The sequence below is a fragment of the Telmatherina bonti genome (assembly GCF_933228915.1).
Source record: "Telmatherina bonti genome assembly, chromosome: 7".
Lineage (NCBI taxonomy): Eukaryota > Metazoa > Chordata > Actinopteri > Atheriniformes > Telmatherinidae > Telmatherina > Telmatherina bonti.
The window spans coordinates 15,223,620-15,236,917 of NC_136625.1; the positions used below are offsets into that span (position 1 = coordinate 15,223,620).

General features: G+C 38.8%; 1 protein-coding gene and 1 long non-coding RNA gene across 2 annotated transcripts in view; both read left to right on the forward strand.

Annotated features, from left to right (window-relative positions):
* Nucleotides 1-5,610, forward strand: part of LOC306758430 (uncharacterized protein) — a gene marked incomplete at both ends in the record, with an annotated part of 72,700 nt that extends 67,090 nt beyond the window's left edge. Inside the window, 11 exons of the mRNA XM_079243758.1 lie at nt 2,485-2,592; nt 2,818-2,921; nt 3,009-3,051; nt 3,175-3,404; nt 3,743-3,836; nt 4,432-4,589; nt 4,702-4,734; nt 4,836-4,955; nt 5,106-5,156; nt 5,260-5,322; nt 5,494-5,610. Of these exons, the coding sequence (XP_079099884.1) occupies nt 2,485-2,592; nt 2,818-2,921; nt 3,009-3,051; nt 3,175-3,404; nt 3,743-3,836; nt 4,432-4,589; nt 4,702-4,734; nt 4,836-4,955; nt 5,106-5,156; nt 5,260-5,322; nt 5,494-5,610 (1,121 nt within the window). The remainder of the gene's footprint in view (nt 1-2,484; nt 2,593-2,817; nt 2,922-3,008; nt 3,052-3,174; nt 3,405-3,742; nt 3,837-4,431; nt 4,590-4,701; nt 4,735-4,835; nt 4,956-5,105; nt 5,157-5,259; nt 5,323-5,493) is intronic.
* A 38-nt stretch (nt 5,611-5,648) lies between these two features.
* The window catches only part of LOC306758712, a 63,921-nt gene continuing 56,271 nt past the window's right edge, over nt 5,649-13,298 (forward strand). The window contains exon 1 of the long non-coding RNA XR_013771391.1: nt 5,649-5,725. This is a non-coding gene — a long non-coding RNA (uncharacterized lncRNA). The remainder of the gene's footprint in view (nt 5,726-13,298) is intronic.

Sequence of the window (13,298 nt, forward strand, 5' to 3'; positions counted from 1 at the left end):
GTAGTTACAGTACTGTGTGGAGGTGTGGGGTAACAATTACAAAACCACACTTATCAAATGTCCAGAAATGATAACTGAGCAAGGCAGAAATAGTATAGAATACAGACGTATTATATAAACTGAGTAGTTCTGTTATTATTGATATAATTGTTGCTATTGTTGTTGGTCTTGCTGCATTGCTCCATTACTGTAGTTGATTGTTGTATTCTTATAGATTATGAGATATTGAGGATATTGTACAGGTGTCACTGATATACTGGGTGGTTGTTTTTGTGTTGCTGCTACTGCTGCTGCTGTTGTTGTATTTTGTTGTGCTATTTTTTTTATCACTGGGGGCAGGTTTCATTATCATCATTTCAAGTCCGCTAAACCCATACAGTTGGACTCAGTACCTCATATACTACTTGCACAGAAACTATGAAGTACTTCTACTGTGTACTTTTCCTGTTATTCATTTATAAAGTGTCAAACACGTAAAATGAAATACCTTTTTGGATGACTTTGAAGTGGATTAAAATTAATTTCCTTAATAGTTAGTCCGCCAAACCCATACAGTTGGACCCAGTACCTCATATATTACTTGTACAGAAACTATGAAGTACTTACAGTACAGGTTTGGTGTACTAACTATTCAACAAATGAATTATATCATACTTCAAAGTTAGCTGATAATGCATTTTATTTCCATGTGTAAGGAACTTTCTGAATGCATTACAGGTAAAGTACACAATAAAAGTATTTAATTGTTTTTGTGCAAGTAGTACATAAAGTACTGAGTCCAACTGTACAGGTTTGGTGGACTAACTATTGAAAAAATTAATTTTATTACATTTGAAAATCATCCAAAAAAGTCTTTGATTATTCACGTGTATGGGATTTTATGAATTGATTACAGGAAAAGCACACAGTAAAAGTATTGCATAGTTTCTGTACAAGAAGCAAATGAGGTATTTAGAACTGTACAGTTTGGTAGACTAACTATTGAAGAAATTAATTTTATTACACTTCAAAATCATCCCAAAAGGTCTTTCATCAATTATGTGTAAGACATTTAATCAATAGATTACAGGAAAAGTATACAGTAAAAATACTTCATTGTTTTTGTGCAAGCAGTACAAAGGGTACTGAGTCCAACCATATGGGTTTGGTGGACTAACTATTGAAGAAATTAATTTTATTACACTTCAAAATCATCCCAAAAGGTCAATCAATTATGTGTAAGACATTTAATCAATAGATTACAGGAAAAGTAAAAATACTTCATTGTTTTTGTGCAAGCAGTACATAGGGTACTGAGTCCAACCATATGGGTTTGGTGGACTAACTATTGAAAAAGTTACTATTGAAGAAATTAATTTTATTACATTTGAAAATCATCCAAAAAGGTCTGATTATTCACGTGTATGAGATTTTATTAACTGATTACTGGAGAAGTAAGTCATAGTGTTTATGCAAGTAGTATATGAGGTACTAAGTCCAACTGTACAGGTTTGGTGGACAAACTATTGAATATATTCATTTTATTGCACTTTTCACGTGTTGAGCAACAAATTTTTTATTTAGTTTTTATCATTATTATCATATCACTTTAACAAAACTGTGTGCTATTGCTCTGTTAAAAAAAAAAAAAAAAAAAAGCTGCTAGACAAGGATTAAATAAGAAAAAAAGAGATGCTTTATTTTGAAATCCGAAGTAATCGTTGGTAGAAGTTGGCTTTACCATAAAGTTGAAAGTGAACGCGCACTTAAAATAAAGTGTAGGCTGGCTTGACCAGTTGTTGTTTCTTCATCACTGTAGTTGATTCTTGTATTCTTATAGATTATGAGATAGTGAGGATATCATTGTACAGGTATCACTGATGGGTGGTTGCTGCTGTTGTGTTTCTGCTACTGCTGTTTTTGTTACATTTCTTTATGACTGGGACAGGTTTCATTATAAGCTTATGCTTCTACCCACTCCTTTTGAACATTTTTTCATGTTTTATTTCTGTTTTTGTTTTGTTTTTAGATTTATCATCATGTTCAAATCAACTTTTAAACCTAAATTTTCTAGTAAAATATTTTTGCCAGATAGTAGTTATACTTAAATCTATGAGGGTGGAACACACAAGTTAATGGTTGGATGACTGCATGTTATCCAACACATGACATAGAGGCAATAAAAATTAATTATGAATGTGTCACTCTTCCATAATTGTGTGTGATTTACCTTCTGTTTAGTCTTGTGGAGTTTTATTTGGTAGAAGCAGAAATATGTTGTCTTCATTGCAATTGATGATGGCTTGCAAATGTTTGTGTTATACCAGTATCATTCTGTTGTTTTCTTTATGCTTATTTTTCTGTATTTTGTCTAACCTATTTTCTCTTTTTATACAGCATTTGTGTAAGACTGTTTGTGTGAGCGCCTGTCTCTCTGTTGGGGGTGTTTGTGTGTGTGCGAGTGAGTGTGTGTTGTGGTTTCTTTTTTTTTTTTTTTTTTTGCAGAGATGCCGAGAAAGAAGAACTTCCGGAGATGCCAGGCAGCCATGAGGAGGGCAGCCAACAGACTGACGATCGAGGCCTCTCCTCAGCCTCCCGAGGTCCACTGTGCGCGTATGTATCTCTTATTCGCACCTTATCTGCCTGTATTCATATTTCATATATTTTTATACTTTATATTCATATATTTTTTATCTTTGTATATTTTAATAGTTTTTACTGTATGGCACAACCCCGGCACAACAATTGCCTGCCTAATAAAGTTCTTATCCAGGCATTTTATGTATCTTTAGTTAGTTGTTATTCTGTTATTGATCTATTTTCTCTGTATGTCTGTAGCGCACGGAACTGGGCACCGACATCAGGTGGAGAAGTGGGAGACGTCGGTGTTCACCGGGCGGCAGCACAAACTGGTCCTCCCGCAGGAGTCCCATGGCAAGAAGGTAATGTTGTGTTTGAAATAGACTAACATAATAGTTACCCAAGTGAACAGTACATGTTGAAATAAATACAAAAATCTTCTCATTCAGGTGGTCTTAGCCATTGGTGACTCCCATCTTCGAAGCCTTGCAGGTATTTACATCACTATTTTGTATGTTCAATAAAGTATTCATTTGTGCTGTATTGATGTGTTTTATAAAAATGTTTTACAGATAAAAACAATTACAGTCGAAACCGTCTTTGATTTTATTTTAGATGGCATCGTGCAGGTCGACGGGGAGCGTCTGGCGTGGGGGTTCATGTCAACGCCCGGAGCTGGCGCCCGAGAGTTGAGGACAGAGGTGATTAACGCAGTAGTCCCTCTGACACCCGACTTGGTGTGCGTTTTAGCTCCGAGCAATGACTTGACTTCCAAGCACACCATCGGTCACGTGGCTGCAGACTTTGAGAGGTACCTGGCCGCCGTCTGCAGTCGCTGGCCTAAGGTAAGCACACCCTGAAATTACAGTCTTTGTGGCAGGCATGATTAGCTTCTCCCTTGTATTTTACATGTAAAAGCTGTTTTCTCTGAATACAGCTCAAACACTTATGTAAAATGCATATTTTTGTTTTTAATGTTTTGATACTGCATATGTAAGAGCAGTCTTTGAGAAGTCTGTTTTCCTAAATGACTAAAAGTGTTTTTGCAGTATGTTTAAACTCAGTAGTGTGAACAGAATTTCATCCGATAAAAGTTGACAGAAAAATGTGTAAATTGATAGCCTTCTGACTGTTCAAGAAAAGATCAGAAAACGAGAGATGTTGATGAGTTGTTTCTCTACAGGTGTGTGTGCTGGACTTTCCCCCGAGGCTGACTGTCGAGGAATCCCTGCAAGAGCTCTACCGTCAGGAGTTTCACCGCGTGGCAACCCGCATGGGTACGTTAAAATATGTACTTGTGCTGTTGCATGTTTATCAAAGAAGACATCAGACATGTGTCGTGATTGTATTTTCCTTCAGCATCGTGGTATATAGATGTATGTAATTGTGTTGTTTTGCAAGCATAAAGAGCTGTGCTATGTGTTTTTCTTTGAAAGCTGTGAAGTACTACCACCTCGTGGATTACTTCCCCCGACGTTGCCTCAGCATGTGGAGTCATGATGGTGTAAGTAAATCTTTTGTCTTGATGAAGTTTGATGCACTCATGCTCAAGTCAGTGGCTGGGATGGAATCCAGGACCTTCTGATCCAGAGATGAAAAACTGTTTGAATAGAGCTGTGTGTATTTAGTGAGAGATGTTGTGGAGAAACTTAACATTTCATTCATGTCGTCGTACTAGGTGCACCTGAGTGATGACGTCGGGATGGTGCGCTTTGCAGAGTTGCTGTTCGACGTCGCTTACCTGGTTTGCCCTTTTTCATTTAAAACACTTTTTACCTTACAAACATTCAGCTGGATGTGATTTTGGCTGCTGACCAAGTATGTAAAAAGCTATATTGTTTATAATTATTATGTCTTCATTTTTTATTGAAGCAACTGGAGACCGTGCCACCAGCCCCCCCGGTGTGTCGTCCGTCACCACCTCCTCGCTTCACTCCCCGTGTGGTTGTGAAGGGAGAGGTGCGTGTCCGTCGGAGTCCAGGCCCCGAGGAGTGGATTGCTGTTCGTCCGGGCGGCAAGGTAATAATATGGCAGGAAATGTCACAGCTCTAAGGTTTTCATTGTTGTCACTGTTCCACAGACAAAAATTATCCGTGTTTATTTTTTAATTTTCTTTTTTTTTCTTTTTTTCCTTTTTTTCAGTCCTCTGGAAAATGCAGTGCAGTTCAGCGGGAGGTCAGTGTGATAATTGTACAGAAAGACGTTTGAAGAAATGTTTGCTCCAATTGGAAAAGCAATAAAAGTCACTGCTTATGTTTCTGTTTTTGTATTTCTAGCTTGCTGGCATCCCCCTGAATCCTGTGCTGTTCAGCAGTGAGATGTTGGAGGAGATGGAGAAGGTTTCACCATCAAATCTGACATCTCCTGCTGTCTTCGCTGGTGTTTCACCACCAAAGGTAAAGTGCATAAAGACAAACATGTTTATGGGTTGTCATAAAATGTTTTGTTCTGAAAGAGTCATTGATTAACGATAGACTTCTATAATGCTGAATGTGTTCAGTGTCCATATCAAATTCACGGTGTGCAAATCTTTGTGTTTTGGACAGAGGCGGCGTGTGAAACACCAGTCCAAGAGGACTCGCCCGGACAAGCGAAGGGTAAGGAGATTTGGCAATGAAAATTTTTGTATTGAATCTTTTTCCTGTGACGATGTAGTAAAATAAAGTTGTTGTTTTTTTGTTTTTTTTTTTTAATCCCCAGACCGAGACGACATCCAGCCGAGGGATGTCGTCTGACTCCAAGGCTACTGTGGAGTCGAAGAAGGTAAGAAATGTTATTTTGTGTTTAAAGGTCTTTTTAAATTATAAATGTGTGTCTATGTTCATATTTCTGTATTGTATGGGGGGGGGGGGGGGGGGGATTTCTCATGTATTTTATTTATTTCTATTTTGGGTAGATGTATAGTAAAATACACTTGTTTTGGTTTCTCTTTAGACCGACACTTCATCCAGCCGGGGGTCGTCGTCGGAGTCCGAGACCACTGTGGAGGTGAAGACGGTAAGAAATATTGTTCTTAAAGACTACCATCAAATATTTTATGATTACACATGACAGTGTTTTGAGCCCATTGCTTGTTGATTTCCTTGCTTAGGTTGAGACATCACAGAGCCAGGGTGTGTTGTCTTCTACTGATGAAGATGAGGAAGCTACTGTGGAGGTAAGTGAGGTGAGTATGGCTAATGTTGATGTTGTTCGGGGTTCATTTCACCAGGGGCACGGTCAGTTTAGGAATCCAGGAGTTCAGTGCATGGCGATAGCTTTGGTCAGTTTAGCCAGACATATGGTGTCTAGTGTGTTGTATTGGAGGACAGAAGATTTAGATTTAGCTCTGTGGTTAGGAGATGACCTCTATACTGATCTAAAGGACCGTGGTATAATCCCTTCAGGGGAAAACTTTTTGATGGTCCCAGAGTTGCCGAGACAGAGAGTTTTGTACTGGCAGAACTTTAAGTTTGAGTTCCCCGATACTCTGAGTGGGGATGTCACTGTGACTGAGGGAGAGTTTATCGAGTGTGGAGCATATGTGACTTTAGAAAACGGGCTGGAAAGGATGTTATCTCAGTACCAGACATGTCTTTTGACCTTGTGTTCAAATACATGTGCTGTCATTTCTGCTGGTGGTAGGTATGCCGTGGTAGACTCTCATTCACGTAGTGCTACCGGTATGTTGGACGTCAGTGGTACCAGTGTTGTTTTGTACTTTGGTTCCATTAGGGAAGTGTTTAATCACTTCAGTCGTTTGGCAGTGATGTTAGGTGGTCGTAGCAAGCCTTTTGAGATAAATGGTGTTGATGTTAGCAGGGAGTGTGTTGACGATGTGCCGAGTAGCTTATTTGGTTGTGATTCTGATGATGACAGTCAGCGAGGAGTAAAACGTCAGGTATCAGCAGATTGGGATGAAACGGACCTTTCCGGCCCATCTGAACATGTGGCAAAGAAACGTCATCATGTTTCAGATGAAGAGTTTGCTGTTGAGGAACAGGTTTTCTTAAGTCAGCAGGTTAGTTCAGATGTAGAGTTAGTCAGTGAAGAACATGGACAGCTTATGTTTAACCCTCTCTGTGGAAGTACTTGCCAAAGCTTGTGTACCAAATTAAAAATAGAGTTTGAAAGTGTAAATAGTGCTGCGTCTAGTCGTGTCGGCGTGTTAGGCGTTCCGTGCCAAAATAGGGACATAGTTGCTGACGGTAGCTGCTACTTTAGGGCCGTTTCTCAGGCAGTGAGTGGCACACAAAAGCATCACATCAAAATTAGGAGAGCGGTTGTTAAACATTTAATAAAAAATGACTACCAATATAGAACTAGTCTAAGAGAAGGTTATTCCTCTGTGGCAGATTACATAGACAAATCAAAAATGAAATATGTTAGCACCTGGGCCACAGAATTAGAAATCCAAGCGACAGCAGATTTATTGGGTATTAATATCTTCACCTTTTTAGATGGTCGTTGGTTAAAGTATGGATGCAATAGCAGTGTGTCAGAAAAATCCATTTATTTAGAAAACTGCCTGGGGAGTCATTATGAGACTGTAGTTTGCGTTAAAGAACCCGAACTAGAACGTTGTTATGGGTTCTGTAAAATAGATTGTTCAGAAGCGTACTGTACTAGATTGTCAGGCAAAGGTTTAAGTAGAGATGCTTCATCCAAAAGTGACACAAATGCTTCCAAAAAGGACGTGGAGCACGACAGAAGTTTGTATATGTCAAAATATAAGAATGTAATGAGAAGAACCCAAATTAGGAATATAAAGAAAACAAAATATGCTGTAGATGCACATCACCGGCAAAACGTGAAGGACCAAAAGAAAAGAAAATATTCAAATGATGCTTGTCACCGACAAAACGTGAATTACCAAAGCAAAATAAGATATGCAAAGGATGTGCGTTACCAGCAAAATGTTAAAGACAGAAGCAAAATAAGATATGCAAAGGATGCGCGTCACCGACAAATCGTGAAGGACCAGAGCAAAATAAAATATGCAAAGGATGTGCGTCACCGACAAATCGTGAAGGACCAGAGCAAAATAAAATATGCGAAGGATGCGCGTCACCGACAAATCGTGAAGGACCAGAGCAAAATAAAATATGCGAAGGATGCGCGTCACCGACAAATCGTGAAGGACCAGAGCAAAATAAAATATGCGAAGGATGCGCGTCACCGACAAATCGTGAAGGACCAGAGCAAAATAAAATATGCAAAGGATGTGCGTCACAGAGAAACTGTTAAGAGAATAGTCAAATTAAAGAGGCAAGAAATTAAAGATAAAACACAGGATATTGAGTTCTTCACAGAGAGGTTTTTAAACAAAGTTGAACATGGTCCAGAGTATGTCTGTTGTGTCTGTTTCAGGCTGTTGTTTCCTCATCAGGTGTTGAGTTGTAGGAGGGCTGCCTATAACAAGACTGAGATAATAGCTTCTTTAGCAGATAGGTGCATTAGAACTGACTATTTACATGAATGTAGTGAGGATTGTGTTGAGCCATGTCAGATACTGACTTCAAGTAGAGGACATCTTTGGATTTGTTACACTTGTCATCATAAAATTTCAAATGGCAAAATGCCTGCTGAAAGTGTAACAAATAGGTTGGCAGTAGATCCAGTTCCCCCAGAATTATCCTGTTTGAATAGGTTGGAACAACATTTGATTGCTTTAAATATTCCATTCATGAAAATGCTCGCATTGCCCAAAGGTGGTCAAAATGGAGTTCATGGACCAGTAACCTGCGTTCCATCAAACGTAGTTCAAACATCAAATTTGTTGCCCCGCTCAAATATGGAGGGCTCTTTATTGGCAGTAAAATTAAAACGTAAGTTAACTTATAAAGGCCATTATGAGTATGAGTTTGTAGATACCATGCACATTCGGCAAGCTTTACGGGTTTTAAAGCAATCAAATAAGTTTTATAAAGACATAGATTTTAATGAGGAATGGGTGAATGAGTTGTCTAGCTTAGACCATCTTGAGGATGAAGAAAAGGAAAAGAAGGAAGTAGTTGAGAGTGCTGCAGATGATGCTGACAATGAGGACATGCTGCATGATCGGCAGCAACATTGCATGTTTTCAGACACGTGTCTGATGCCTGTAGATATTGGTCAGGAAGTTCTAGATCAGTATTTTGACAGTATAGTTAATGTTGCCCCAGCTGAGGGTAATAACCCAGTTAAGTTGTTGTCGGATCATGAAAATGAAGCAAAGTGTTTCCCGGTGTTGTTTCCTAGTGGTCGTAATATGTATCATGAAAGGCGTGCTTATGATGTGACATTGTCACGTTACTTCAACAACAGAATTCTACATGCTGATAGAAGGTTTGCGCAGAACATTGAGTATATTTTCTTTGCTCAGTACATGTCTGAAGTAGAGCAGGTTGTTTCTAAGGTTAGCATAGCATTAAGAAAAGGAAAAGGAGGTGAGGTGATTGTAGAAAATGAGGAGTCCCTGAAGCAGTTGTTAGAGGTGGATGATGGTTTCCGGTTTCTTAAGCCTATTAGAGGGACTCCAGCGTTTTGGCAGGGAGTACAGAAAGACCTGATGGCTTGTGTTCGGCAACTTGGGATTCCCACGTGGTTTTGTTCATTCTCTTCCGCGGATCTGAGATGGCAAAACCTTCTTAAAACGATTTTAAAACAGGAAGGTCGAACACAAACATTAGAAGACTTGGAGTGGACTGATAGATGCGATCTGCTGCGCCGTAATCCTGTCACTGCCGCCAGAATGTTTGATTTCCGCTGGCATTGTTTTCTGAAGGAGGTCCTTATGTCTCCTTCAAATCCAATAGGAAAAATTATTGATTACTTTTATCGGGTAGAGTTTCAATGCCGCGGGAGTCCTCATGTGCACTGTCTTTTCTGGATTGAAAATGCGCCTAAAATTGATACGAACACCGATGAAGAAGTGGTAGCTTTTATTGATAAGTACGTAACATGCGAGCTACCAGCACAGGATGAGACATTATTGGAGAAGGTCACATCTGTGCAGCAACATTCAAAGAGACATTCAAAAAGTTGTAAAAAAGGTGGCACTGAATGTCGCTTTAATTTCCCCAGACCAGTGTCAGGTAGGACATTTGTTGTTAATGTTAATTTAAATCCAAATCCATGTGATAAATGCAAGAAACGAAAAGAAAATAAAATGAGTGATTCTGATTCAGATTCTGATTCGGATAAAAAATATGAAGTAAAAAGGTGCACATGTGGTAATGAGTACTATTATAACCTGCTTAAGGTAGATAAGGATTTGGCATTAAAAACTCTGGAGGCAGTGAAAAAAGCGGTAAAAGAGGAGACTTTTAATAGTCTTGATGAGTTGTTCCAGCATCTAAATATTAATCAGCAAATATTTGAGATTTGTTACAAACGACTAAATATGTGTAAAACCAAAATTATTTATAAAAGAGACATTAAAGAGGCATGGATAAATCCATACAACAAGTCTCTTTTAAAATGCTGGAATGCAAATTTAGATATTCAATATGTAACCGATGCCTACGCCGTTATAGTTTACATTATTTCATACATCAGTAAATCAGAAAAAGAGGTAGGACTGTTACTTAGTAAAGCGCATAAAGAAGCGACAAAAGATGGAAACGTGAATGCTCAACATGCACTGAAAACAATTGGCAGCGTTTATCTCAACAGTCGCGACGTGTCTGCTCAGGAGGCAGTTTATAGATTAACCGGGATGCATTTAAAGGAGAATTCACGTAAAGTAGAGTTTATACCAACAGGGGACAAAATAGTTAAAATGAGCAAACCGATTAGTTTAATCCAAGAAAGTGGACTATCTGGAGACGACGTGTGGATGGTTAGTGTCGTAGATCGCTATAAAAGTAGGCCTAATAATAGCACTTTTAATGATATGTGCATTGCGACGTTCGTATCTGAATATCGTGTCTTGAGAGGAAATGAAAAGTCAAAGGATGCGGTACAGTTGCAAAGGGGGTTAGGGTTTATTCTTAAACGAACACGAACAAAACCCGCTGTAGTTCGTTATGCGCGCTTTTCAAAAACAAAAAACCCCGAATTATATTACAAAAGTCAGTTACAGTTGTTTCTTCCGTACCGCGTAGACGACGATCTAAAAGCTGCTGACTGCGCGACGTTCGAACAGTTTTATGAAAATGGTTCCGTGATCTTTAGTGATGGATCAGAACACACAGTTAAATCTGTCGTCGATGAGAATAGGAATAAATTCGAGGTAGAAGATTCAGACGAATTAGAAGAATTGCAGAATAAGCTTGAAAATGACGAAGGCCCAGTAGATGCTTGGGCAAATCTCTGCCCTGAACAGGAATTAGAGCGTTTAGAATGTAAAGAAGAAGTTAAAGCAAAAGAACAGGCACCAGAGGAAGATGTAGAAGTAGGTCAGGAGCCCATCGACAACATTCCAGATTTAGCTCTTAGGAACGATCAGGCGTGTCAGTTAGAAAAAACTAATAACCTAATGAGTAGAAGTGAGGGCCTAGAATTAATTAGATCTCTGAATGAGAAGCAGCTCTCGGTCTTCTATAAAATCCGCAACTGGTGTTTAGACAAAGTAAATGGTAGAAACCCAGAACCCCTCCACGTGTTTATATCTGGAGGAGCTGGAGTCGGAAAGAGCTACCTAGTTAGAGCGATTCAGTATGAGGCTACGAGGTTATTGTCACCAAGTTGTCAGAAGCCAGATAATATTTCTGTTTTATTAACGGCTCCTACAGGAATAGCTGCTTATAATTTAAACGCAGCGACTATCCACAGTACATTTGGCATTGGCAAAGACGTCAGCCTTCCTTACACACCTTTGAGTGAGGAAAAGCTGAACTCTTTGCGTGTTAAATATGCTGATTTGCAGATAGTCATAATTGACGAAATCTCCATGGTCAATCATAATCTATTGGCTTATATCCATGGCAGATTGAGACAAATCAAACAAACTGGTGACTATAACCCTTTCGGTAACGTCAGCATCATCGCGGTCGGAGATTTTTATCAGTTGCCCCCGGTAAAGGGGAAAGCGTTGTATGTGCAGGATGTAAATATGAACTTGTGGTCTAGTTTATTTCAGCTCGTCGAGTTAACAACAGTCGTTCGGCAACAAGATGAAGAGTTTGCGCAATTATTAAATAGGATGCGAACACATAAAAAAGGCACACAGATGTTAGCACGCGATATAAACATCTTGAAAAAGTGTGAAACAGGTGAAGAGAGCACAGCCTTACACATTTTTGCTACAAATTCCCAGGTTGATGAATATAATGAGAAACAGTTAACAAGCATATGTCCTGACTACATAATTATATGTGCTCAGGACTTTGGTTACAATAAAAAAACGGGTAAATTAGAATTAAAGTCAGATCATCATGTTAGGGCCAAGAAAACTAGTTTACCAAGGGAGTTGTATTTGGGTAAAAATGCTCGAGTCATGTTGTCTCAGAACATTGATGTAAATGATGGTTTAGTAAATGGTGTATGTGGCACAGTGATTCACATTGAACAGCCTGTTAAAAATGAGTTTCCTCTCAGAGTTTATGTTAAATTTGATGATGAGAAGATAGGCATCAAGATTAAGAAACAAACCACTTACCCATCAGCAGAGTTAGTAGGTTCAGTACCAATTGAACCTCAGGAAGAGAGAGCCAATAAAAAAGGCATGAGACGACAGTTTCCATTAAAGTTAGCCTGGGCCTGTACTGTACACAAAGTACAGGGCCTTACAGTAGATAGTGCTGTCGTCTCTTTAGCTAAGATCTTTGCACCAGGACAGGCTTATGTGGCATTAAGTAGAGTTAGAAGCCTGTCTGGTTTAATTATTCAGAAGTTTAAAGAAAAAGTTGTTTATTGTAATGACAGCATTAAAGAGGCCATCAATAATATGCCACCATTTATAACTGAAAGCCACACAGTAGAAAAGGATGGTTTTAGAGTATTTCTAATGAATGTTCAGAGTTTAAATCGCCATGTTTCAGATTTGGCCCACTGTGCACAGCATTTGCAGCCTAACTGTATTGTTGTGACAGAGACATGGATACCTGCTGATGTTAGCTTAGATTCTGTAGAAATCACTGGATATAGGTTTAGTAATGCTCCACGTAGTTTAGCCTACTCTAGCAATAATCCAGTGTTAACTTCACTTAAAGGCCAACAGCATGGTGGTGTTGGTATGTACTGTGACAGTAATGTAGAATTTGAAAGTGTCACAGTAGCAGGTTTAAATGTAGAGTGTTTAGCTGTAAAATGTGCCACATACAACATTTTAATAGCAGTCATTTACAGGCCACCCTCATATCCTGTGTCTCTCTTTTTCAGACATTTTGAAGCATTGCTAAATGTATTAGAGTCACATAGTGGAACAATAGTTGTTTTTGGTGATTTCAATGAGGACATTTTGAAGTCCTCAACAATTTGTCAGAAAATGAAAGACAGAGGATATGAACAACATGTTTCGTCAGCCACAACAGAGAAAGGCACCTTAATTGACCATGTTTATGTTAAAAATAGTAATTATGAAGTAGAAGCGTTAGTGGTGCCTACATATTTTAGTGATCATGAGGGCATCATATGTTCCTTTAAGTAAGGCAGCCCACATGCTTTTAACTTAAGAAATGTTTTCTCCACTGTCAATATATTTAACATGTAGTTGCTATGCTGCTCTTCACCTGAGTTCCCTGTTTGAAATCATTTGCGCGTAATAAGTTAATTTAGTCCTCTCTTGGTATCCATTACATTGTGTACAACTGTTAGTCCATGTTCCAAGGTATTCT